The sequence below is a fragment of the Pogona vitticeps genome, chromosome 1 (assembly GCF_051106095.1).
Source record: "Pogona vitticeps strain Pit_001003342236 chromosome 1, PviZW2.1, whole genome shotgun sequence".
Taxonomy (NCBI): Eukaryota; Metazoa; Chordata; class Lepidosauria; order Squamata; family Agamidae; genus Pogona; species Pogona vitticeps.
The window spans coordinates 17,662,697-17,687,063 of NC_135783.1; the positions used below are offsets into that span (position 1 = coordinate 17,662,697).

The 24,367-nt window shown below is 40.7% G+C and overlaps 1 protein-coding gene across 1 annotated transcript in view; it reads right to left on the bottom strand.

Annotated features, from left to right (window-relative positions):
* Positions 1 to 24,367, bottom strand: part of SOS1 (SOS Ras/Rac guanine nucleotide exchange factor 1) — an 84,324-nt gene that overhangs the window by 37,799 nt on the left and 22,158 nt on the right. The window contains exons 6-10 of the mRNA XM_020794738.3: positions 23,799 to 23,942; positions 23,410 to 23,520; positions 23,225 to 23,323; positions 17,424 to 17,551; positions 16,066 to 16,721 (exon numbers count right to left, since the gene is read on the bottom strand). Of these exons, the coding sequence (XP_020650397.3) occupies positions 16,066 to 16,721; positions 17,424 to 17,551; positions 23,225 to 23,323; positions 23,410 to 23,520; positions 23,799 to 23,942 (1,138 nt within the window). The remainder of the gene's footprint in view (positions 1 to 16,065; positions 16,722 to 17,423; positions 17,552 to 23,224; positions 23,324 to 23,409; positions 23,521 to 23,798; positions 23,943 to 24,367) is intronic.

The window sequence follows — 24,367 nt, forward strand, 5'->3', positions numbered from 1 at the left end:
GGTACCGTATTTTTCTGTGTATAAGGAACCCCCACTTTTCTAACCCAAAATTACAGTGGTGCCTCGCTTAATGATGTTAATTGGTTAAAAAAAACATTGCTATGGGAAAACATCGCTAAGCGAAACACGTTTTCCCATAAAGATGCATTGAAAACCGGTTAATCCGTTCCAATGGGAACGGATTGCCGTCCTTAAGCGAAAATCCCCATAGGAAACATCGCTAAGCAAAACAATGTATCCCCCATTGGAATGCATTGAAGCCTATTCAATGCATTTCAATGGTTTTGCGTTGTCCGTTTTTGCAATTTTAAGTGTGTCTTAAAAGGTTCAAAAACGGTTTTAAATGCTTGGAATCGTTAGTGCACCTTCTAAAACGTGCGCAAACTTAATTTGGCTTTGTTCTGACTCTTCGTTAATTTTTGGTGAATTTTTTTCTCCCCAGTTGGAAAGCACTGAACCCGATTTTGATAGCTGTCAAAATCGGGTTCAATGCATTTCAATGGGGGAAAAATTCACCAAAAATTAACGAAGAGTCAGAACAAAGCCAAATTAAGTTTCCTCATGTTTTAAAAGGTGCACTAACGATTCCAAGCATTTAAAACTGTTTTTGAACCTTTTAAGACACTTTAAAAATAGTGAAAACGGAACATCGCTAAGCGAAACAGGGGACCTAAAACTGTCATCGCTAAGCGAGGCAAGTTCCCGAGCATCGCTACGCAAATTTTCCCCATAGGGAACATCGTTAAACGGAGTGCAAAATCGCTCCAGAAACCTCATCGCTAAGCAAATACATCGTTAAATGAGGCAATCACTAAGCAAGGCACCACTATAGTTGGTAATATTATTAGGTTTTAGTAATGTATTATTTTATTGTATTTTATCATCTTTTGTAAGCCTCCCTGAGTAGACTTTGTTTAGAGGGGCGGGGTATAAATCTAAATAAAGTAAAAGTAAATTAAGAAATCAAAGTGGAGCTTAGCAAGTGTAGGGGGAAAGGGATCAAAGCGCTGCAGGATCTCTTTGATCCCTGCTTTCTCCCTTCGTGCTATGCCCCGCGGGGATTAGCAAAAGAAGGGTTCAGGGATCAAAGCACTCCCGCAACTTCACGATCATTTTGATCCCTTTCCCCCTTATACAGTCACAGGATTGCTTTGATTCTTCCCCCCCCCTTTTGTTAAGCGCCATGGGAGCAAGCAGAGGGGAAAGCAGGGATCAAAGTGATCCTGCAACACTTTGATCCTTGCTTTCCTTTTGCTAAGCATTAGCAAGTGGAGGGGAAAGCAGGGATCAAAGCCCTGCAGGAACAATTTGATCCCTGCTTTACCCTCTACTTGTTTTTGTACTCTCTTCAGCTTGTGTCTGTGTTTAGTCATTTAGTCGTGTCCGACTCTTCGTGACCCCATGGACCAGAGCACGCCAGGCCCTCCTGTCTTCTACTGCCTCCCGGAGTTGTGTCAGGTTCATGTTGGTTGCTTCGCAGACACTGTCCAGCCATCTCATCCTCGGTCGTCCCCTTCTCCTCTTGCCGTCACACCTTCCTAAGATCAAGGTTTTTTCAAAAGACTCTTTTCTTCTCATGAGATGGCCAAAGTACTGGAGCCTCAGCTTCAGGATCTGTCCTTCCAGTCAGCACTCAGGGTTGATTTCCTTTAGAACTGATAGGTTTGTTCTCCTTGCAGTCCAGGGGATTCTCAAGAGCCTCCTCCAGCACCACAATTCAAAGGCATCAATTCTTCGGCGGTCTGCTTTCTTTATGGTCCAGCTCTCACTTCCATACATCACGACAGGAAAAACCATAGCTTTGACTATTCGGACTTTTGTTGGCAAGGTGATGTCTCTGCTTTTCAAGATGCTGTCAAGATTTGTCATCGCTTTCCTCCCAAGAAGAAGGCGTCTTTTAATTTCAGGGCTGCTGTCTCCATCTGCAGTGATCATGGAGCCCAGGAAGATAAAATTTGACACTGCCTCCATATCTTCCCCTTCTATTTCCCAGGAGGTGATGGGACCAGTGGCCATGATCTTAGTTTTTTTGATGTTGAGTTTCAGACCGTTTTTTGCACTCTCCTCTTTCACTCTCATTACAAGGTTCTCTAATTCCTCCTCACTTTCTGCCATCAGAGTGGTATCATCTGCATATCGGAGGTTGTTGATATTTCTTCCGGCAATCTTAATTCCGGCTTGGGTTTCTTCCAGTCCAGCCTTCCGCATGATGTATTCTGCATATAAGTTAAATAAGCTGGGGGACAATATACAGCCTTGCCGTACTCCTTTCTCAATTTTGAACCACTCAGTTGTTCCATGACCAGTTCTAACTGTTGCTTCCTGTCCCACATATAGGTTTCTCAGGAGACAGATAAAGTGGTCAGGCACTCCCATTTCTTTAAGAACTTGCCATAGTTTGCTGTGGTCCACACAGTCAAAGGCTTTCGTATAGTCAATGAAGCAGAAGTAGATATTTTTCTGGAACTCTCTGGCTTTCTCCATAATCCAGCGCAAGTTAGCAATTTGGTCTCGAGTTCCTCTGCCTCTTCGGAATCCAGCTTGTACTTCTGGGAGTTCTCGGTCCACATACTGCTGAAGCCTACCTTGGAGGATTTTGAGCATAACCTTGCTAGCGTGTGAAATGAGTGCAATTGTACGGTAGCTGGAGCATTCTTTGGCACTGCCTTTCTTTGGGATTGGGATGTAGACTGATCTTTTCCAATCCTCTGGCCACTGTTGAGTTTTCCAAACTTGCTGGCATATTGAATGTAGCACCTTAACAGCATCATCTTTCAAGATTTTAAATAGTTCAACTGGAATGCCATCACCTCCACTGGCCTTGTTGTTAGCCAGGCTTTCTAAGGCCCACTTGACTTCACTCTCCAGGATGTCTGGCTCAAGGTCAGCAACTACATTGTCTGGGTTGTCCGGGATATCCAAATCTTTCTGATATAATTCCTCTGTGTATTCTTGCCACCTCTTCTTGACGTCTTCTGCTTCTGTTAGGTCCCTCCCATTTTTGTCTTTTATCATGTTCATCTTTGTGCAAAATGTTCCTCTAATATCTCCAATTTTCCTGAACAGATCTCTGGTCTTTCCTTTTCTGTTATCTTCCTCTATTTCTTTGCATTGTTCATTTAAGAAGGCCCTCTTGTCTCTCCTTGCTATTCTTTGGAAGTCTGCATTCAATTTTCTGTAACTTTCCCTATCTCCCTTGCATTTTGCTTCCCTTCTCCTCTCTGCTATTTCTAAGGCCTTGTTGGGCAGCCACTTTGCTTTCTTGCATTTCCTTTTCTTTGGGATGGTTTTCGTTCCTGCCTCCTGGACAATGTTACGAGCCTCTATCCAAAGTTCTTCAGGCACTCTGTCCACCAAATCTAGTTCCTTAAATCTGTTCTTTATTTCCACTGTGTATTCATAAGGGATTTGGTTTAGATTATACCTGAGTGGCCCAGTGGTTTTTCCTACTCTCTTCAGTCTAAGCTTGAATTTTGCTATGAGAAGCTGATGATCAGAACCGCAGTCAGCTCCAGGTCTTGTTTTTGGTGACTGTATAGAGCTTCTCCATCTTTGGCTGCAGAGAACATTATCAATCTGATTTCGATATTGCCCATCTGGTGATTTCCATGTATAGAGTCGCCTCTTGTGTTGTTGGAAAAGAGTGTTTGTGATGACCAGCTTATTCTCTTGACAAAACTCTATTAGCCTTTGTCCTGCTTCGTTCTGAACTCCAAGGACAAACCTCCCTGTTGTTCCTTTTATCTCTTGGCTCCTTACTTTAGCATTCCAGTCCCATATAATGACAAAAACATCTTTCTTTGGTGTCAGTTCTAGAAGGTGTTGTAAATCTTCATAAAACTGTTCAATTTCAGTCTCCTCAGCAGTGGTGGTTGGTGCATAAACTTGGATTATTGTGATGTTGAATGGTCTGCCTTGGATTCGTATTGAAATCATTCTATCATTTTTGAGATTGTATCCCATTACAGCTTTTCCCACTCTTTTGTTGACTATGAGGGCTACTCCATTCCTTCTACGGGATTCTTGCCCACAGTAGTAGATATGATAATCATCTGAGCTGAATTCGCCCATTCCTGTCCATTTTAGTTCACTGATGCCCAGGATGTCGATGTTTATTCTTGCCATCCCCTGTTTGACCACCTCCAGCTTCCCAAGGTTCATAGATCTTACATTCCAGGTTCCTATGCAGTATTTTTCTTTACAGCATTGGACTTTCCTTTCACTTCCAGGCACGTCCACAGCTGAGCGTCCTTTCGGCTTTAGCCCAACCACTTCATTAGCTCTGGAGCTACTTGTACTTGTCCTCCACTCTTCCTCAGTAGCATGTTGGACGCCTTCCGACCTGAGGGGCCCATCTTCCAGCGTCATATCTTTTAGCCTTTTGTTTCTGATCATGGGGCGTTCTTGGCAAAGATACTGGAGTGGCTTGCCATTTCCTACTCCAGGTGGATTGCGTTTAGTCGGAACTCTCCACTATGTCCTGTCCGTCTTGGGTGTCCCTGCACGGCATAGCCCATAGCTCCTCTGAGTTACTCAAGGCCCTTCGCCACAACAAGGCAGCAATCCATGAAGGAGCTCTTCAGCTTACTTCTGTGTATAAGAAGACCCTCAATTTTTAGTCCAAAATTTTTAGACAAAAGTATGGCCTTATACATGGAAAAATACAGTAATTTGACTTAATTTGACTTAATTTGGCTTATTTATTTATTTATTTATTTATTTATTATTTATTTATTTATTTATTTATTTATTTATTTATTTATTTATTTATTTATTTATTTATTTATTTATTTATTTACAATATTTTACCCCCCTTTTTCCTTAAAAGATCCAAGGCAGCTTACACCACTAAAAGACAATATTAAAGCTAAGAAATACTAAAAAGTATCAAATAAATCTGTTTCGAATTTACTGTACCTAGTCAATTTACTAAATTTTCACCTCAAGCCCCAGATGACTCTGGGTTTTGTGTGTTGCCTTGCTCCTCGGTCAAGTAGAAACTTCAAGTTATAAAGAAGGGCCATGTGGAAGGGTATATGCATAATGCCTGGGTTTCTTTGTTTGAGAGATGGGGGCTGATATCCAATCAATAGCTTCCTTGACTGTACTGTTAAAACCACAACAATATAGCTTGCACTCTCTCTAACTTGCATCTAAGAAGTGTGCCTGGTGAATTCAACTGCCAAGAACATTTGGACTCTAAGACAGTGGTGCATGCCTGATTCATGAAAGCTTGCAGATAGAGAGGTTACTTATCTGTAACCATTATTCTTCAAGTGGTACTCTTTGAATCCACATGAATGGGTTAAACTGTGCCTGCGCAGAACTCTTTGGAATATTCTAGAGCTAAAATAATGATAACTGAAACATCTCCCTGTATTGCGCATGCTCTGCCCGCCCGCGGTACCTCAGTTCTGAATATCCGCTGCTGTAATGGCTCTGAAAATTAAATGCAAAAAAAGTTGTGACGGAGAACAGGGAGGTTGGGTGGGACATGTGGATTCACAGAGTACCACTTGAAGAACAATGGTTACAGGTAAGTAACCTCTCTTTCTTCTTCGTGGTCTCTGTGAATGCACACAAATGGGTGACTAGCAAGTTCACTTACCAGAAAGAGGGCCATCATGGCAGAACCCAAGTCAGCACAGCCCTTCCAAAACTTGCTTCTTTCTTTTCTCTGACATCCAGTCTGCAATGTGTAGCAAAGGTTAATCATATAGACCAAGTCGCTGATTTACAGATGTCAGAGATATCAGTGCCACACAGCCATGTTGTGGAAGTAGCCAAGGCTCTGGTGGAATGCACTTTAAGCACTTCTGGTGGAATCTTGCCAATCAGGTCAGAGGCTAAGGCGACGACAGAAACCAACCATCTGGAAATTGATTGGGACGAAGCTGGATGACCTTTTTGAGGACCATGAAAACAGATGAGCAATCTGGAAGATTTACGAAAGTCCTTAGTTCTTGAGGCATAAAAGGCTAAAGCCCGACAGACATCAAGGGAATGGAGCATATGCTCAACATCTGACAAAGGGTTGGGAAACAACGTTGGAAGTATCAAGACAGCAAAATTAACCAGAAGATGCCTGGAGGACTCACTGAGGATGGACTGGGTGCATAGAGAGTTGGTGGGCATAGATCAGACCTATAAAATGGCTTCAGAGGACATGAGGGATGACAGAAAACTTGAAAACACAGTAATATTAAATGAGAAAGAAATTAGAGAGGGAATTACCTAGAAAGATGAAAAAAGGGAAAACAAGGAAGGGCCCCTTAATATTGAAAACAGGTTTATATTCACCATTTGGATTTGTAAAAGGGTATATTCTGTATATTAAAAAGGAGAATTAAATTGAAATAAGGGAGGCCTAATTAAAGATGTAATATGGTGATTTTTTATTTTAGGTAAACTAAATTAGATATAAAGCTGCGTTATGGATCTGGAACCACCTTTAATAAAAATGTTACTAGAAGACTGTTAATAGAAGAATTATTAGAAGAATTTTATATAATATGAGAGTAATATTATGATAGTGGTCATATTGTGTACTAAAATCTGTACGTGAATGGTTTGAATGCTTGAAAGATGTTTGGAATTGGGGGGGACAATCAGGAAAACACTGAGAAGTAAAAAACAAATAATTGTAAGCAAAATATGTAACACGATGTCTGGTAAGCACAAAACAATGTAGATAGACCGGAAAACTAATAAAATGTTTAAAACGGAAGTATCAAGAGCTGATTAACATGAAATTCTGAAATCACCTTAGGGAGGAATGAAACATCAGAATAGAAAACAACTTTCTCTGGGTAAAACTGTATGTAAGGCTCATCAGCCCGTAGTACAGCTAGTTCACTTGCCCTTTGTGCAGACTTGATAGCCACCAAGAACAAAGTCTTTAAGGACAGTAATTTCAAAGAAGCAGTAGCCATTGGCTCGAATGGAGAACGTGTGAGCACCTTCAGAACAGTCTGAAGAGACCATTGAGGAGTTGGGAGGTCATACAGGAGGACGAATTTTTTGCAGGCCTTGAAGGAATTTCTTTACATTAGGGAGAGAAAACAAATGAGAAGCGTTGAAACCCACTGGTTGATATGAGATGATGCCTGAAATGTAAACTTTGAGTGTGGAGTGAGCCAAACCCATATCAAACAAATGGCGTAGAAAGGCAAGGAGGGTCCTCAGAGAAACAGTAACTGTAACGAAACCTCTGTATTCAGCAAACTTGGTAAAGACGGATCATTTGAGGGAATATAACAACTTGGTTGACGGTCTCCGAGCCTTCTCGAGTACTTCCCTTATGATGGGGGATTCTCCACACTGTGAGATGGAGAGACTCAACATCGGGGTGACAGACATTGCCTCCATCCTGAGTCAGGAGAGATGGTTGGGGAGGCAATCACAAGTACTTGGTCGCAATGGACCTGAGGGTGGTAAACCATGGTGGCCAAGGCCACCATGGTGCCACCAGGATGGCATCTACTCTCAACTGTTGGATTTTGATTATTGTATGCTGGATGAGTGGGACCGGTGGAAAAAGATAGAGAAGGACCACATCCCATTGCACCATAAAGGCATCTCCTAGGGATCCCATGCCTCTGCCTGCTTGGGAACAAAATGTTCGCATTTCGTGTTCGACCATGTGGTGAAGATGACGATGGTTGGTGTGCCCCACCTGTCGCAGATGCGTGCGAACACCGAGTCGTTGAGGACCCATTCGTGTGTCTGAGTAGTCAGACAGCTCAAGTGATCAGCCACATTGTTATTTTCTGTCGCCACATGGATGGCAACTGGGAATAAGTGATGGTCGTAACACCACTCCCATAGGTGGATTGACAGATAGAGAAGGGACAAAGAATGAGTGCCTCCCTGCTTGTTTATATAGTGCAAAGTGGTCATGTTGCCTGTGACCACTTGTGCTCCTTGACCGGTCAGTAGTGGACAAAAAGCTCGGAAGGGTTTGATAACTGCTAATATTTCCAGATGATTGATATGTAGCAACCTCTCTGAGCTGGACCACTTGGCGTAGATTTTGTGAATGCCAGAGTGCATGCCCCATCCTATTGTACTGGCATCGGTTGTAATTTGCACAGTCAATTGGAGGGGCTTGAAAGGTCAACCAATCAGCAGATGAGATGCAAAGGTCCACCATGTCAGTTCATGCGCCACCTTTGGGGTGACCTGGAGACGCTTGGCGGGGTTGTCCAGCAGTAGGATTGAACTGGGAAAGGTACCACGCCTGCAGTGAGCGTATCTTCAGCCGCGCATGTGGAAGCGCAGATGTGGTGGAAGCCATGAGACCCAGGAGATATTGAGTGTGGTATGCTATCACTCTGGCGCCGGGTCGAAAAGGACGGATAGCACGATATAATTTGTGGATCATCCATTTGGAGGTCTTGTTCAGACTCTGATGAAACTGAAGAATCCCTTGATTCTCTACCAGAGATGGTGAAGGTGAGTGGTGGTGGGCTCTTGATACCAATGCTGTAGTTTGTGCCAGAGGTGCAGCAACTTCCACCTCAGGTGGATGTACAGGTCTTGAGGGTGCACGAGACCGAGTATGTGCCTTAAGATGGGATACCGAAGGTAACGGTACCGATGGGACTCTAAGGTGCTTTTCTGGCTGAAAGGCACTCCCTGATGTTGTTGCTTGGAAGGTTGCTTCGCAATCCTCAGGTCAAGCTGGATATATGCTCGATGTTGACACAGAGGTGGTGAGGGTGATACAGATGATTCTGATGATGCATACACATATCGCACCATCTTTGATCTAACATAGTTCTCGGTATCATACGCAGGATCGATGTTGTACTGTCAATATCAATGTCGACTGACATGGGGATCCATTTCAACATACAGCGGCTCTTCATACTCAGCCGAAGCATGATGCCACGATGGATGCGGGAGCACAATCACCTCCCGATATCAAGGGAGGTGTTGGTCAGGAGAAATGTGCCGATGCTTCAACAGGTATTTCTGAGGTGAAGCATGTTGTGGCAACTCCTCCGTTTCTGACATTTGAGCAACTGCTGCCTGCCCGATAGTTATAGGGCTTGTCACACACACCCAGGTCCCGTTTGTTTTCCCTAACACCCAGGTTCGCCTTTGGGCCTGACATTTTCTTTTCTTCCTTTTTATGCTGCCACCAAAGGATATTCTCCTCACTGTACCAAATATGAATAATGAATTAATGCTGTCAAATATAGTGATGCTTATTTATAGATTAATAGGTAAATCACATAAGGAAAATCATGGATGGCCTTGTATTATTCATTCATTAAACATGCTTTGGAATTTAGATATGCTTACTTATATTGATACACTTTAATCATGGTGTTACAATATTCAAACAGTTTATTTTATTTCTTATTACTTTTAACCCTTCAGTTCTCAAATACACCAACTTTCCAAGTCCTTGTTCTAATCCTAACCTAACTGTCTATCCCCCCCGTTCTTCTTCTTCTTCTCTCTAACTCTCCAACTGTCCTTTTTTCTCTCTAGTTCTGTTGGTTCTGCCCCCCCTGTCCTCTCATAGGCTCCGACACCAGAGCTCTAACCTGATGGACAGGAGTGATGTGTGAGCTGTCCGTCACATACCTCCCCCCTTGGAAAGTTTCTGTCATGGGTTAACACTTATAGTAGGTTACCCCTTATGAACAACAAATGCAATTTCTTACTAATATTTTCAAAACAATAATTTCCATTTAACCATTTTTAATATATACTTATTCTATGATACATTTTACCTCATATCAATATTCTTACTTTATGTTTAAATTACATTTATCATCATATAACAATTTTTTTCATCATACAATACAAACCAACTTTACTTACTGTTTATGTGTGCTTACATTTTTAATTATTTTTCATTTTAATACACTTTTATAACATTTAATTTGAACAGTTTTCATACCATTAAAGTTACATTTTGAATATAGTCCTTTCTTTTTCATTCTTAATCTTCTGGGTTTTTTGAGAAGGCATCGGCCACTACATTTTGAGTCCCTTTGACACTTTTGATTTCAAAGTCAAAATCCTGCAACAGCAGTGCCCACCTCATCAGTTTATTATTTGCTCTGATAGTTCACAGCCACAGCGGTGTACAAAGAATAAAATGTCTTCTCCATATGTAAGATCTGAGCTTCCGCAAAGACCATACTATCACCAGACACAATCTATGGATGAAAGGCGTCTCTCGCCAACCTACAGCTTCTTGCTCAGAAACATCACCCAATGAAGGTTCCCGTTGTCATCTTCCTGACTCACCAATGGCTCACATCTGATGTGGAATGTGTCAGTGAAGAAAGTGCACCCTCGATGGAAATCTGGTTCTCTCAGGACAGGACCGGTCATCAGCGCAGTCTCCAACCTCTCAAAGGTCTCCTCACAGCTGCTCAACCACTGGATCCTGCCAGCTTTTCTTTTATGGATTAGGTCCGATAAAGGGGCCTCTATTTCACTTAAGTTCTGGATAGAGTGCCTATCATAGACACCTAACCCTGAGAAAGAGCTGAGTTTTTCCCTTGTTGTTGGTCTAGGCCAGTTGCTGATTTTTCTAAACTTTGAAGTAAGGGGTTTGACTGTGCCTCCCCCAACAATATGGCCTAATTCTTTTAACTTGGAGTTACCCAGCTGGCATTTACTGGCCTTCACAGTTACTCCGGCCTCATTTAACCTCTGTAGCACTTTTTCAATAGGGAAAAGGTGATCTGTCCACGTGAGACTATATCTCCTTATCTCATTTTCCCCTCATTTCCAGCTCTTTTTCTTGTTCCATGGCCATTTCTTTTTCTCTGGCCTCAGCTCTGAGCTGTAATTGTCTTTCCTCAGCTCTGAATTAATTTAAATTCCTGCTGTAACCTCCATCTTCCAAATTCTTGTGAGGTTAACTCAGTTTCTCCCCTTTAGATCTCCTCTTGAGCGCCTTCCTGCTCTATCATTTCTATACAGCTCTCCCCTGTTCCTGAGGTAAACTTTGCCCATCAGATCCCTCCAAAGCTAACTTTCCCTCTCTTAGAAGGCATGTTTTGTTTTCCTTTGGACAAGTTGGCTAGTTGTTTTCTCACAGAAGCAGACAGGCAAGCTCTGTTTTAAAAGGACTGTACTTTTTCTTTTCTTTTCAGTGTTAGAGATTGATACCTTGTAGCTTTCCCCTGACAGCCACAGATTGCTACTTTGTTACCTTAGGCTCCTAGCCCAGCTGTTCCTTGTGTCTGAAATACTGTTTCTTTTAGCCTCCAGACACCCAGTTTTTCCAGAAACATTTATTTTCTTGTAAGCCTCTTTCTTTTTATTCATCTCAGACATTCCTTTAGACCTTGACTTCCCCTTTTGTCTCCTCAGCGCTCCCTTTCCGCTTCCGGATCTAAAGCTATCCCCTTCGTCCTTACACTCTAAACGTGAGGTAACTTTTTAACCACAGAAATCTCCTCAGAGACTTTTCCTTGCCTCAGTCTTTCCAAAAGTCTGTGATCTGGAGTCCCTTTCAAGCTATTCACCAAGCTCTACGGTTCCCACTCCTTCACCTTGACTATTGACAACCAGGTTTCTCAGATTCAGAGAAGTTCTTTTCCTTTGGCTCCCTGGCATTCACCACTTTGAATCCCAGAATCATAAAATTTCTCTTTACTTTGGCTTACTAGCTTTCTTTCACTTCGAATCCCACCGCTAAGCCGCCACTTTATGTCACACACACCCAGCTCCCCTTTGTTTACCCTAACACCCAGGTTCGCCTTTGGGCCTGACATTTTCTTTTCTTCCTTTTTATATTGCCACCAGAGGATATTCTCCTCGCTGTACCAAATATGAATAATGGATTAATGCTGTCAAATATAATGATCTTTACTTATAGGTTAATAGGTAAATCACATAAGGAAAATCATGGATGGCCTTGTATTATTCATTCATTAAACGTGCTTTGGACTTTAGATATATTTACTTATATAGATTCACTTTAATCACGGTGTTATATCTACCTAAACTTTGTATGGTAGAGCAATGGAAGAGTGGTGGCTGGGCAACTTCAGTTCAAACCCTACTAAAATCTAAATCCCTCTCTACAGCTATTTTTGTTTTTTTCTGGGGTTAAAAGAATGTTGAGGGACTGGCTTCACATACTGGATACTGACCAGGACTTATCCTTAATCCACTCTTCAAATTTCTCTCACTGGTACCATCTGCTGAAAACAAACCACTCAAGGACGCAATACTTACATACACTTACTTTTCCCTCCTTGAGAACTGCATTCACAGAACTCGGTTACCAAACCATGCCAACCACTGTCTTAGACGGAAGGTACATGAATGTCCCCAATCATCTAAGGCTGTGTATTTGTGGAGCAGGTGAGACAGAGGATGTTGTCCACTATTTACTTAACTGTCAGCTCTATCAAAACCCCAGAGAAAAATTCCTGGGTAACATTTTGGCTGCTCTACAGGAGGAAAGCCCTCAGACAAAGGTGGTCAGGTTACTTTTGGATTGTGACCCAAATATTACGTACAGAACAGTGCTGTTTGCAAAAACAGCCAGAAACATTTGTGCTATTTTCCTGAGAGCTACTGTGATCAATTGTGTGGGAGACTCCCAAATATGAATGGTCTCTTATTACTTTATATGTCTGTGATTTTATTTGATGATATTTGTATTTTAAACAATTGTGATGGCTTTTAGCTAATAAAATAAACTTAAACTTGAATGTTGAATGTACAATATTCAAATAGTTTATTTTATTTTTTATTACTTTTAACTCCAGTTCTCAAATACTGTATACCAGCTTTCCAAGTCCTTGACCTAATCCTAACCCGTCTGTCCCTCTATATCTCTCTCTCTTCTTCTCTATAACTCTCCAACTGTCCTAACTGTCTTTTTTCCCCTATAGTTCCATTGGTTCCACCCCTCCTGTCCTCTCATAGGCTCCCACACCAGAGCTCTAACCTGACGGACAGGAGTGGCGTGTGAGCTGTCCGTCACAGGGCTCAAATGGGCCGAGGCCGGGATGGAAATAATCTCAGCCTCAAAATGGCCTTTGTCAGAGATAGGCTCAGGACCGATACCGACACCTGAGTTTGTGGCTGTGGGCGAAAGCCCTCTGAAGTCAAGACTTGTGTTTCCCTAGAAGGCTCTTCTAATATAGTTGAGGGCAGGGTTACTCAAACCAGAGAAGGTTCGGTATGCAGGACTGACATGGAATGCTTAGGCTTCTTTTGTTTAACCACTTCTTTTCTCTTTTTAGGGTCTTTGCTAAACGCCTTTGATACCAATGTTGAGCTCAGTGCTATTAACACTTCAAAGTTTAAACAAGAAAACCACATTCTGACAGTGAACTATATTAAATTATCAATAATATGCAGAGCACAGACAGAGTTCTCTCTCCTGTCCTCTGAAGATGCTGGCCACAGAGGCTGGTGAAACGTTAGGAAGAAAAACCTTCAGAACATGGCCAAACAGCCTGGAAAACCCACAACAACCCATAATATACTTGCTTATATTCTGTAATTTACAGTTCACATTAACAAAACTGCAAAAAATGATACTGTGTCCATATCAAAATACAAAAAGAAGGAAAGTTTATTCTCAAGCATCAGGAAGAGATCTGCCTTTCATTCATATTCTGAGTCAAGAAGAAGTATCTACACGGCCACTTCTCTCCTACCTGCTTTTACACAGCATAGCACATGAAGGCAAAATGGGAAAAGCTTCTCTGACGGCACATATCTTCATTAAAGAGCACAGTGAAAACCACAACACAAACATGCTATATGTACCCAAAGCAGCACCAATAATCCCTTTTGAAAGTTCCTAGACATTTTCCTCAGATTGCTTGGGTTTGGAAGATTTCTGAATGTTGTGTAGCAGAGGCACAAAGCTTACATGCATGATGTAAACATGACAATGGAAAATAACTCTTCTGAGGTCAATATTTTATATACAATTAATCTGTTTATACTACCTGCACAAAACAGACTTTGGTGCTATAACATCTCCAAAGAGGAAGTATCCTCACAAAATACTAACTTCCTTCCTCATCCATTGATATACGAGAATGTAACAAAAACATTCAATATTTTCAAGCTGTCCTAGCTTTGCTTTCCCACAAGTATGATATAAGGCTCAAGACACAGAAAAACGGACAGAAACATGAAACAGGCAAAAACAAATTGAAAAACAAGCCATGAAAAGCATTGCTATTCAAATCTATCAGCAATTTTACATGGAAGTTTCCTTTTTAAGACAAAAAACCATGTGAAAACAACTGAAAAACTAGCTACTTTCTCCTAAATCTTGAACACTGCAGCTAAAAAAAAATGAAACAATGCTGGCAAACATTTTTTCAGTTTCAGAAGTTAGAGCAACTGTTATTCAGGTGACTGGGATTGGCTTAAAAATACTTTCCAGTCCCTATGAAAAATCAAGTAAATTACACAAATTTACTCCAAAATATAATTTATATAATTTGGTACACTGTACCAGGCTGTAAAAACAATGTTTTTCTTGAAGAAGAATTTAGACAACATAGACTCTAAATTCTTAGTGTAGAGTCTGTTCCAAAAGTAATTGATTCCAGTATGTTACATTTAGTATGCAATTGCTAGTAAAAATTCCTGGCTCAAATTATGCACACTTTTGGCATTTATTGGTATGTTTTTAGGTTGCCACATTTGTCCCCTTAAATAATATCAAACCATCAGGTTGGTTGATCTGGGGGCCAGTTTTTTGCCCTGCGGGCACCTACTGGGGGCCACAAAGACTACTTAAAATGACAAACGACAAAAATAAAAGCATAAATGGTGAGAAGTCCACTTCCAGTTTTGAAAATTACATAATTTTTCATGCTGACTGACCTAGTAACACATTCTTGCAATTTATTCTTTTTTAAAAAACAAAAACAAAAACAGATTGAGCTTGGAGTGGAGGAGAGCCTGGTACTACAGTAGACAGTCTGGGTGCCCCTAGAGCCACATTTTATGCATCACTGCCTTTGCATAAACACAATCTCTTGATGACATAGTTTATCTCACACTGAAAATATATGCAGAGGAATGCACAAGTGTAAAACTATATATCTATCTTCCCTTTAAGTACAATAGGACTTAACTTTAAGTACACTGCTTTCCCGAAAATAAGACCTAACCTGAAAATAAGCCCTAGTATGATTTTTCAGGATGCTCCTACTATAAGCCCTACCCTAAAAATAAGTCCCAGTGAAGTGAAACCCTGCCCTCCACCCTTGTGCAGCAACCAGAAGAAGATGGCATGGCTGTATTTGAATAAAAGTAGATAGTTGTACATGAAAAAAATAAAACAACCCCTGAAAATAAGCCCTAATGCATTTTTGGAGCAAAAAATTAATATAAGACCCTGTCTTATTTTCGGGGAAACATGGCATGAGGCTCAGCTGCTTTCAGAACATCATGAGAAGGCAGAATTCTCTAGCAAAGACAATAATGCTGGGAAAGTTTGAAGGTAGCAAAAAAAAGAGGAAGACCAAATATGAGACAGTTTGACTCCCTAAAGGAAGCCTCAGGTTGAGTTGAGGACAGGACATTTTGGAGATTTCTCATTCACAGGGTTGCCATAAATTGAAGGTGACTTGACAGCAAATAACAATAACTGAAAGCATGGTGTTTGTGTAAGTGATATAGCATTTTACAGCTGCTGAATGTTATAGGTATGATAAATGAATCCACACTACCTATTATGCTTCTGGATATTTACAAGCACAACTTACACAAGCTATTTTCAACTGAGCATACTTCCTAAAGAACTGCATATTTCACTACTGGCCTGTTAATGAATGATAAACAGACAATGCTTTATTCTTTAATTTGGGGTTAAATCATGCAGCATTTATGGAAAAACAGGCAGAACTGTTATTACTCAGTAGCTACAATTTAAAAGGTTGATTAACTTTATAATCCTAGGTTATACACTATCATAAATTTTTTTAAGATGCCATTTAAGATCACAGACCCTAGCACTATGCATCCATGTCATCTCCCTTGTCTGAATATATAGAAAACAGCAAAAAAAGAATTTAGGTAAGATTTGAAAGGATTCCTTACCAGCATACATGTGATATGTAAGTCTCTCGATCAGTTTGACAACTGTTCCTGCCTTGATAATAGGTATTCCAGATTTGGGCTGCATGTTCTCTTCAAAAACAATATTCTCTTCGGAATCAGGTTCAGCAAACCTATAAACTTCAGGGCTTGGAAATCTCATTTGCTCCTCTTTCTCTTCCTGTAACATTGTTACATCTAACATTCGCTCCAAGGTACTTCTGTACTGTAAAGAGATCAGAGCTGCCATCCAGTTGTTCTTCTCTTCAGCTGATTTAGCAGCAAAAATAACACTGTTCTCATCTTTTACAATAATTTCGAAAGCATGCTTGTACTCGTTAGTGTCATCTTTATCATTGATCTGTACCTTTCGCATGAAGAACTTTTCCTTCAGACGATATTCAGCATTGCTAGCACCAGGCAGTCTTGGCTGCCCATGATTTGACTTACAGCAAATCATCAGCCCATCAAATAGAAATATATGTCTTTCATGCTTGGCACCTACACGTGTGAGGGTCCCCTCCATTATAAATTCATTGCAGCACTGTCCGATATCTTTACCCTCCCAGCCATCAATGTTCTTTTGGATTTCATTCATTTTCTTGAATGCCAGCTGCTTCCCCTTCATCTGTTGGCTGTAGAATCGGCAGGCAGATTCACTTCAAAAGAGCAAGAGAACATTGTGAATAAAGTAGCAACCACATGCACAATAACAGCAAGAACTATATATACTAGTGGGAAAAGCTAAAAATGTATTATTCCTGTGCCAACAACTAAGCAAAGAACTAATACACAAGACAAGAATGTAATACACAAGACAAGAATGTTTAGCTAAATACAAATATTTCAGATCATTACATCCTATGACCATCATTAGGTGTGTATTTGAAAAATTAACACAGAACTCCAGCTAGCCAACTAATTCGGAGTACACTGCAGAATGACAACTAATCCTTTGTAAACCAACAAAGACTATGAACACCCAACATTTTATTCTTATTTACTTTAGTAACAACATACATTGCACCAGTTGCTGCATCATAAACATACATGAAAATCTGTTAGCTATTTAAAATAGATCTATAAGATATTTTTGTCTCTAACATCTAATGAAACGGTATTTTTCTTTCTGCTTACCAGTAGATTCTCAAGATGCATTCACTAGAAGTGTGAAGGACACACACACATTGGAGAACTTTGAAACAATAGCTATCTGGACTTTGATGTCACTTCCTCTGAAAAAGTAGGCTTGCCACAAACTACTTTGTCCATTGTTTACTGAAAGAGGAAACTGGAAAGCCTGAATTTATAGCACAGCAGTCCAGGGCTAAAAGCAGTGGGGAAAGCGGAAATGTGTTTACCTAAGCCTTCTCTTTGCAAGACTTCTGGAGCATATCCTTTCCATACTACTCTGAAGATTAAGCAGAGCTGTAATTGCTTGTTTCAAACACTCTTTGTCTTCTTCATCTTCACTTTTCTCTTCTAATTGCTATGAGTGAAAAAAGAATAGTTATGGTTCTATACAAGTTTTAAAATCAATGGAAATTTGATTTTGCACTGGGAAAATCCTTTGCTTAGTCAATAATTTGAGAGGGTAAGCATAACCAGTGTTAGCCTTCTTTAACTAAGACTAGTGTGGCACGAGTCTTCTCCAATGTTCACCTTGTTAGGAAAAATTCAGTACTAAGATACAGGTTGTCAACTTTACATTAACATAGGACACTACCTCGGATTATGGTGACTAAACAAGACACGTACTTGGAATGGAATACTGTACTGTGATCCTATCAATTGAACTATTATAAAGAAAATTAACTAGGACGTCTGCCAGCCCTTTGCAAGTCAGATTGCAAAAGATTCTTTCTGAAGTCCTATATAACTTCCACCAGTAAAAACAGCCAAGCTTGTCTAGGTGGTGTTCATTTCCGTATAAGCTAGCTTCTTATATGTACCAATAGGACTACTGCAATAAAAATATTATTCTGCCTAGGATCATTAGAAAAGCAGAATTATATTCCACCTTACAACTCAGATTTTATGGAAAATAAATCATATCCTAGCTACATAAACCTTGAGGACCATCATATATGATGAAGAGAGAAACAGACATATCTGAAATTCATACAATTTCACAAGTCTTGAGAGATATTTCTTGGCTACCAGTCTGCAGTTGTATCAACTGAAATGTTTTTTAGACTGTTAAAGGCTTCTATGGCCTGAGCTCGAGATACCTGGACAATGACTGTAATAAGGGCCTTGGTAGCCAGATAGGCAGTATAAAAATCAAATCAATCAATAAGGGCAGCATTCCTCATGCAGAGTGACTCGGAGCTGCTGGAATAGGGACAGCAAACAGAAGAGAGCATGAAGTAACTGTGAGGGATTCTATGGATGCAAGAATTCCTGTCATTTTTAGATGAGAAGACATGTGGTATTGGTAAATAAGTCTTTATTGAGGTAAAAGTTGTTTTAAGATCTGACAGGGCATCTTAGAGGTGTGTTGTCTCTGTGGTGCTAACATTCAGGACATGACAGAGAACTTGCCAAGATTCATCAAGCCACTAATAATCATTTCTTTCCTCTGACCCATGTGGGAATCAATGAGGTTGCTAGACACATCCCTCCACATATTGCAAATGACTAAAATGTAGGAAAGAGAAGGACTATGGAGGAAATGTGTCTGTTTTTTTGCCCTTGCAACTTTCAAATTGGAAGTCATGGCCCAGGAAGAGAAAAAAGAATATAGGAAATGAACAACTAGTTGTGTAATCATGAACAGCTTGGCTTCTTGAGCCATGTCCTGAACTTCTCTGGAGAATTCTGGACAATTGACAGGTTGCACCTTACTAGGTTAAGAAAAATGCATTTTCTAGGAGTCTTGTAACCAGGTCATGGGTCTTTAAATGGAATCCTGCCAGGGAGGGAGACAGTATTCCAAAGGACACCAAGTCTTGAAAGAAAGAGTGTGGGTGAGGTACCAGAAAATGGGACTACAGAACAGGAACCTATCAATGAACAGGAAACATGCAAACATGCAAACAACCTTCAAAAATGTTTTTCTTTTTCAATGTAGTGGATAGGATACAAAAACCACTTTGTTGTATTCTGTTTACATAAGGCAGTATTTCAGCTCCCTCTTCTGGAGTACTGGAAGTATGAGCCGCTACAGAGACAAGCAAACACTGGCCATCCCCCCTGCTTTGTGCTAGTAACACACAATGGTAAACACACACCTTTCTGGATAACAGGCATAGGTTTCAGCTCAGTTTTTTATTTGACAAACCCCTTTTCCATGTGGAAGACTCTGCAGGTTCAAACAAATCTTGCAAATTAGTCTGAACAATCCCCTTCATGGACTGCTGCCTTGTTGTGGCAAAGGGGCTTGAGTAATTCAGAGAAGCTATGGGCTATGCCATGCAGGGACACCCAAGACGGACAGATCATAGTGGAGAGTTCGGGCTAAACACAATCCACCTGGAGCAGGAACTGACAAGCCACTCCAGTATCTTTCCCAAGAAAACTCTATGAACAGAAACAAAAGGCTAAAAGATATGACACTGGAAGATGAGCCCCTCAGGTCGGAAGCCATCCAACATGCTACTGAGGAAGAGTGGAGGACAAGTACAAGTAGCTCCAGAGCTAATGAAGTGGTTGGGCCAAAGCTGAAAGGATGCTCAGCTGCGGACGTGTCTGGAAGTGAAAGGAAAGTCCAATAATGCAAAGAAAAATATTGCGTAGGAATCTGGAATGTAAGATCTATGAACCTTGGTAAGCTGGATGTGGTCAAAGAGATGGCAAGGATAAACATTGACATCCTGGGCATCAGTGAACTAAAATGGACAGCAATGGGTGAATTCGATTCAGACGATACTCATATCTACTATTGTGGGCAAGAATCCCGTAGACGTAATGGAGTAGCCCTCATAGTCAACAAAAGAGTGGGAAAAGCTGTAATGGGATACAATCTCAAAAATGATAGAATGATTTCAATACGAATCCAAGGCAGACCTTTCAGCATCACAGTAACCCAAATTTATGCACGATCAGCGATGTTGAAGAGGCTGAAATTGACCAATTCTATGAAGACTTACAACACCTTCTAGAACTGACACCAAAGAAAGATGTTTTTGTCATTATATGGGACTGGAATGCTAAAGTAAGGAGTAAAGAGATAAAAGGAACAACAGGTACGTTTGGCCTTGGAGTTCAAAATGAAGCAGGGCAAAGGATAATAAACGTTTTGTCAAGAGAACAAGCTGGTCATCACAAACACTCTTTTCCAACAATACAAGAGACGACTCTACACATGGTCATCAACAGATGGGCAATACCGAAATCAGATTGATAATGTTCTTTGCAGCCAAAAATGGAGAAGCTCTATACAGTCACCAAAAACAAGACCTGGAGCTGACTGCGGCTCTGATCATCAGCTTCTTACAGCAAAACTCAAGCCTAAACTGAAGAAAGGAGGCAAAACCACTGGGCTAGTCAGCTACAATCTAAACCAAATCTGTTCACACAGTGGAAGTGAAGAACAGATTTAAGGAACTCGATTTGGTGGACAGAGTGCCTGAAGAACTATGGATGGAGGCTCATAACATTGTACAGGAGGCAGCAACAAAAACTATCCCAAAGAAAAGGAAACGCAAGAAAGCAAAGTGGCTGTCCCGAGGCCTTACAAATAGCAGAGAAGAGAAGGGAGGCAAAATGCAAGGGAGATAGGGAAAGTTACAGAAAACTGAATGCAGACTTCCAAAGAATAGCAAGGAGAGACAAGAGGGCCTTCTTAAATGAACAGTGCAAAGATATAGAGAAAAAGAATAGAAAGGGAAAAAACAGAGATCTATTCAAAAACACTGGAGATATTAAAGGAACATTTTGTGCAAAGGTGGACATGATAAAGAACAGTAGCAGAAGACATCAAGAAGAGGTGACAAGAATACACAGAGAATTATACAGTGGTACCTCGACTTACGAATTTAATCCATATTGGAACGGCGTTCATACATTGAAAAGTTCGTAAATTGAGGCAAACTTTTCCATTGGAATGCACTGAAAACCATTTAATCCGTTCAGGCTGTTTTTCGTTCCTATGTCAAGGCGCTGTTCGTAGGTAGAGGCAGTTCCCATAGGAACTAATGCAAAGCCAGATAATCCATACTCTACCACTAGGGGGCGATTTTAAAATTTTTCTTATTCTTTTGACCTAAGATGAACTTAGGTCAAAAACAGGCAGAGAAGCTTTTTTTTTCTTTTTCTTTTCGTTCGCAAGTCGAAGCAACGTTTTGCAAACGGAGCCATTCGTAACTCAAATTGTTCACCAGTAGGGATGTTCGTAAGTCGAGGTTCCACTGTACCAGAAAGACCTGGATGTCCCGGACAAACCAGATAGTGTGTTTGTTGACCTTGAGCCAGACATCCTGGAAAGTGAAGTCAAGTGGGCCTTAGAAAGCCTGGCTAACAAGAAGGCTAGTGGAGGTGATGGCATTCCAGTGGAACTATTTTAAATCTTAAAAGATGAAGCTGTTAAGGTGCTACACTCAATATGCCAGCAAGATTGGAAAACTCAACAGTGGGCAGAGGACTGGAAAAGATCAGTCTACATCCCGATCCCAAAGAAGGGCAGTGCCAAAGAATGCTCCAACTACCATACAATTGCACTAATTTCACACGCTAGCAAGGTTATGTTCAAAATTCTACAAGGCAGGGTTCAGCAATATGAGGAACGAGAAATCCCAGAAGTACAAGCTGGATTTCGAAGAGGCAGAGGAACTCAAGACCAAATCGTTAAGATGCACTGGATTATGGAGAAAACCAGAGAGTACCAGAAAATATCTACTTCTGCTTCGTTCACTATGCAAAAGCCTCTGACTGTGTGGATCACAACAAACTATGGCAAGTCCTTAAAGAAATAGGAGTGCCTCACCACCTTATCTATATCTGAGAAATCTATATGAGGGACAGGCAACAACAGTTAGAACTGGATATGGAACAACTGATTGGTTCAAAATTGGGAAAGGAGTACGACAAGGCTGTATATTGTCCGCCTGCTTATTCAACTTATATGCAGAATACATCATGCAAAAGGCAATACAGGATGAATCCCAAGCTGGAATTAAGATTGTCGGAAGAAATATCAAGAACCTCAGATATGCAGATGATATCACTCTGATGACAGAAAGTGAGGAGGAATTAAAGAACCTCTTAATGAGGATGAAAGAGGAGAGCACAAAAATGCTTTGAAACTCAACATCAAAAAAACTAAGATCATGGTCACTGGTCCCATCACCTCCTGGCAAATAGAAGGGGAAGATATGGAGGCAGTGACAGATTTTACTTTCTTGGGCTCCATGATCCCTGCAGATGGTGACAGCAGCCACGGAATTAGAAGATGCCTGCTTCTTGGGAGGAAAGCAATGACAAACCTTGACAGCATCTTAAAAAGCTGAGACATCACCTTGCAGTCAAAGATCTGCATAGTCAAAGCTATAGTTTTTCCAGTAGCGATGTATGGAAACGAGAGCTGGACCATAAAGAAGGCTGACCGCCGAAGAATTGATGCTTTTGAATTGTGGTGCTGGAGGAGGCTCTTGAGAGTCCCCTGGACTGCAAGGAGAACAAACCTATCCATTTTGAAGGAAATCAACCCTGAGTGCTGACTGGAAGGACAGATCCTGAAGCTGAGGCGCCAATACTTTGGCCATCTCATGAGAAGAGAAGACTCCCTGGAAAAGACCCTGATGTTGGGAAAGTGTGAAGGCAAGAGGAAAAGGGGACGACAGAGGACAAGATGCTTGGACAGTGTCACTGAAGCTACCAACATGAATTTGACACAACTCCAGGAGTCAGTGGAAGACAGGAGGGCCTGGCATGCTCTGGTCCATGGGGTCATGAAGAGTCAGACACGACTTAATGACTAAACAACAACACTGAACTATTGTCTAAAATCCTGTTGCTCAGCATAGTAAATCATGCTATACTGATTCAGTGACTCAACCTCTCTGTAAATTCCATTGATTCAAATGGATTTAGTTATTATATACAAGATGAAACCCATGAAAGACGCTGGAGTTGTTTTTTAACAATGTTGTATTGACAGTTTATTATGAACATAATAGGAAAAATATCTTTATGAAACTAGATGGAAATATTTCATTCTTACCTTTAATACTTCAAAATAGTGAAGGCAATGATAAACAGGAACTAGTAGTAGCCTGGGTAAAACATACTGAACAGCTTCTTTAAAACCATCTCCTATTGACTGAAAATTAAAAAAAAAGTTTCAATCTTATTGATCAAGTCTTATTACAACAACATCAGCTGTGTCCACTGTCTCACTTAACATACCTGTAAATAGAATGCTGCCCCAGGCTTTGATAATTGGCTGAGAAAATGGTCATGGAAGCCAGGCCGTAATATATCTTGAGTGTATGGTTCATAAGAATCAAATGCTAGCTCCTAAGTGAAGAATTATAGAATATTTAAGTTGACTCAAACACTGTTTCCAAGTTATCATGAAAAAAAGACAATTATAAATTCAAATATTTAACTGAGAAGTCAGCATTGTACGCTGTTTTCCAACAATTTAATAAATTCATTAACAGCACAACACAGTTTAATCCAGTAGTGAATGACAATTGCTCATAATACGGCATTTTAAATATTCACATTAAAAATACAATATTTATCAGTAGCACAACAGCATGGGCAATAAATCTATGGGTACTGTTGCCTACCTCAGCCAAATCTTCAAAACAGCTTCCAACTAAAGGATGGGGGCTGCCTTCATCTGTCATTTCTACTGTGTCTTCAATAAGGCCCAACAACTTTATACTAAGTTCATGAATATCTGATATTCGACTGAATATATTTTCTACATCCTGCAAATATGAAAAAGTTGATAAACAGTCATTGGAAACAGGAGGTAAGATTGAAACATTTAAGTATTAATTCCCCAATTACAGGTAGGATAAATATCACAGGAAATCAGAAGGTATTACATATGCTGAAAAATTGTACACTTCATAAAAATTAAAGAAAATTACGTAATATACAATGATTTTCATACCAAGCTTTTACTGTTTGATTACTCCTACTCCTACTACTAAAGGGACGTGGTGGCGCTGTGGGCTAAACCGCAGAAGCCTGTGCTGCAGGGTCAGAAGACCAAGCAGTCGTAAGATCGAATCCATGCAACGGAGTGAGCACCCGTCGCTTGTCCCAGCTCCTGCCAACCTAGCGGTTCGAAAGCATGCAAATGCGAGTATATAAATAGGGACCACCTCGGTGGGAAGGTAACAGTGTT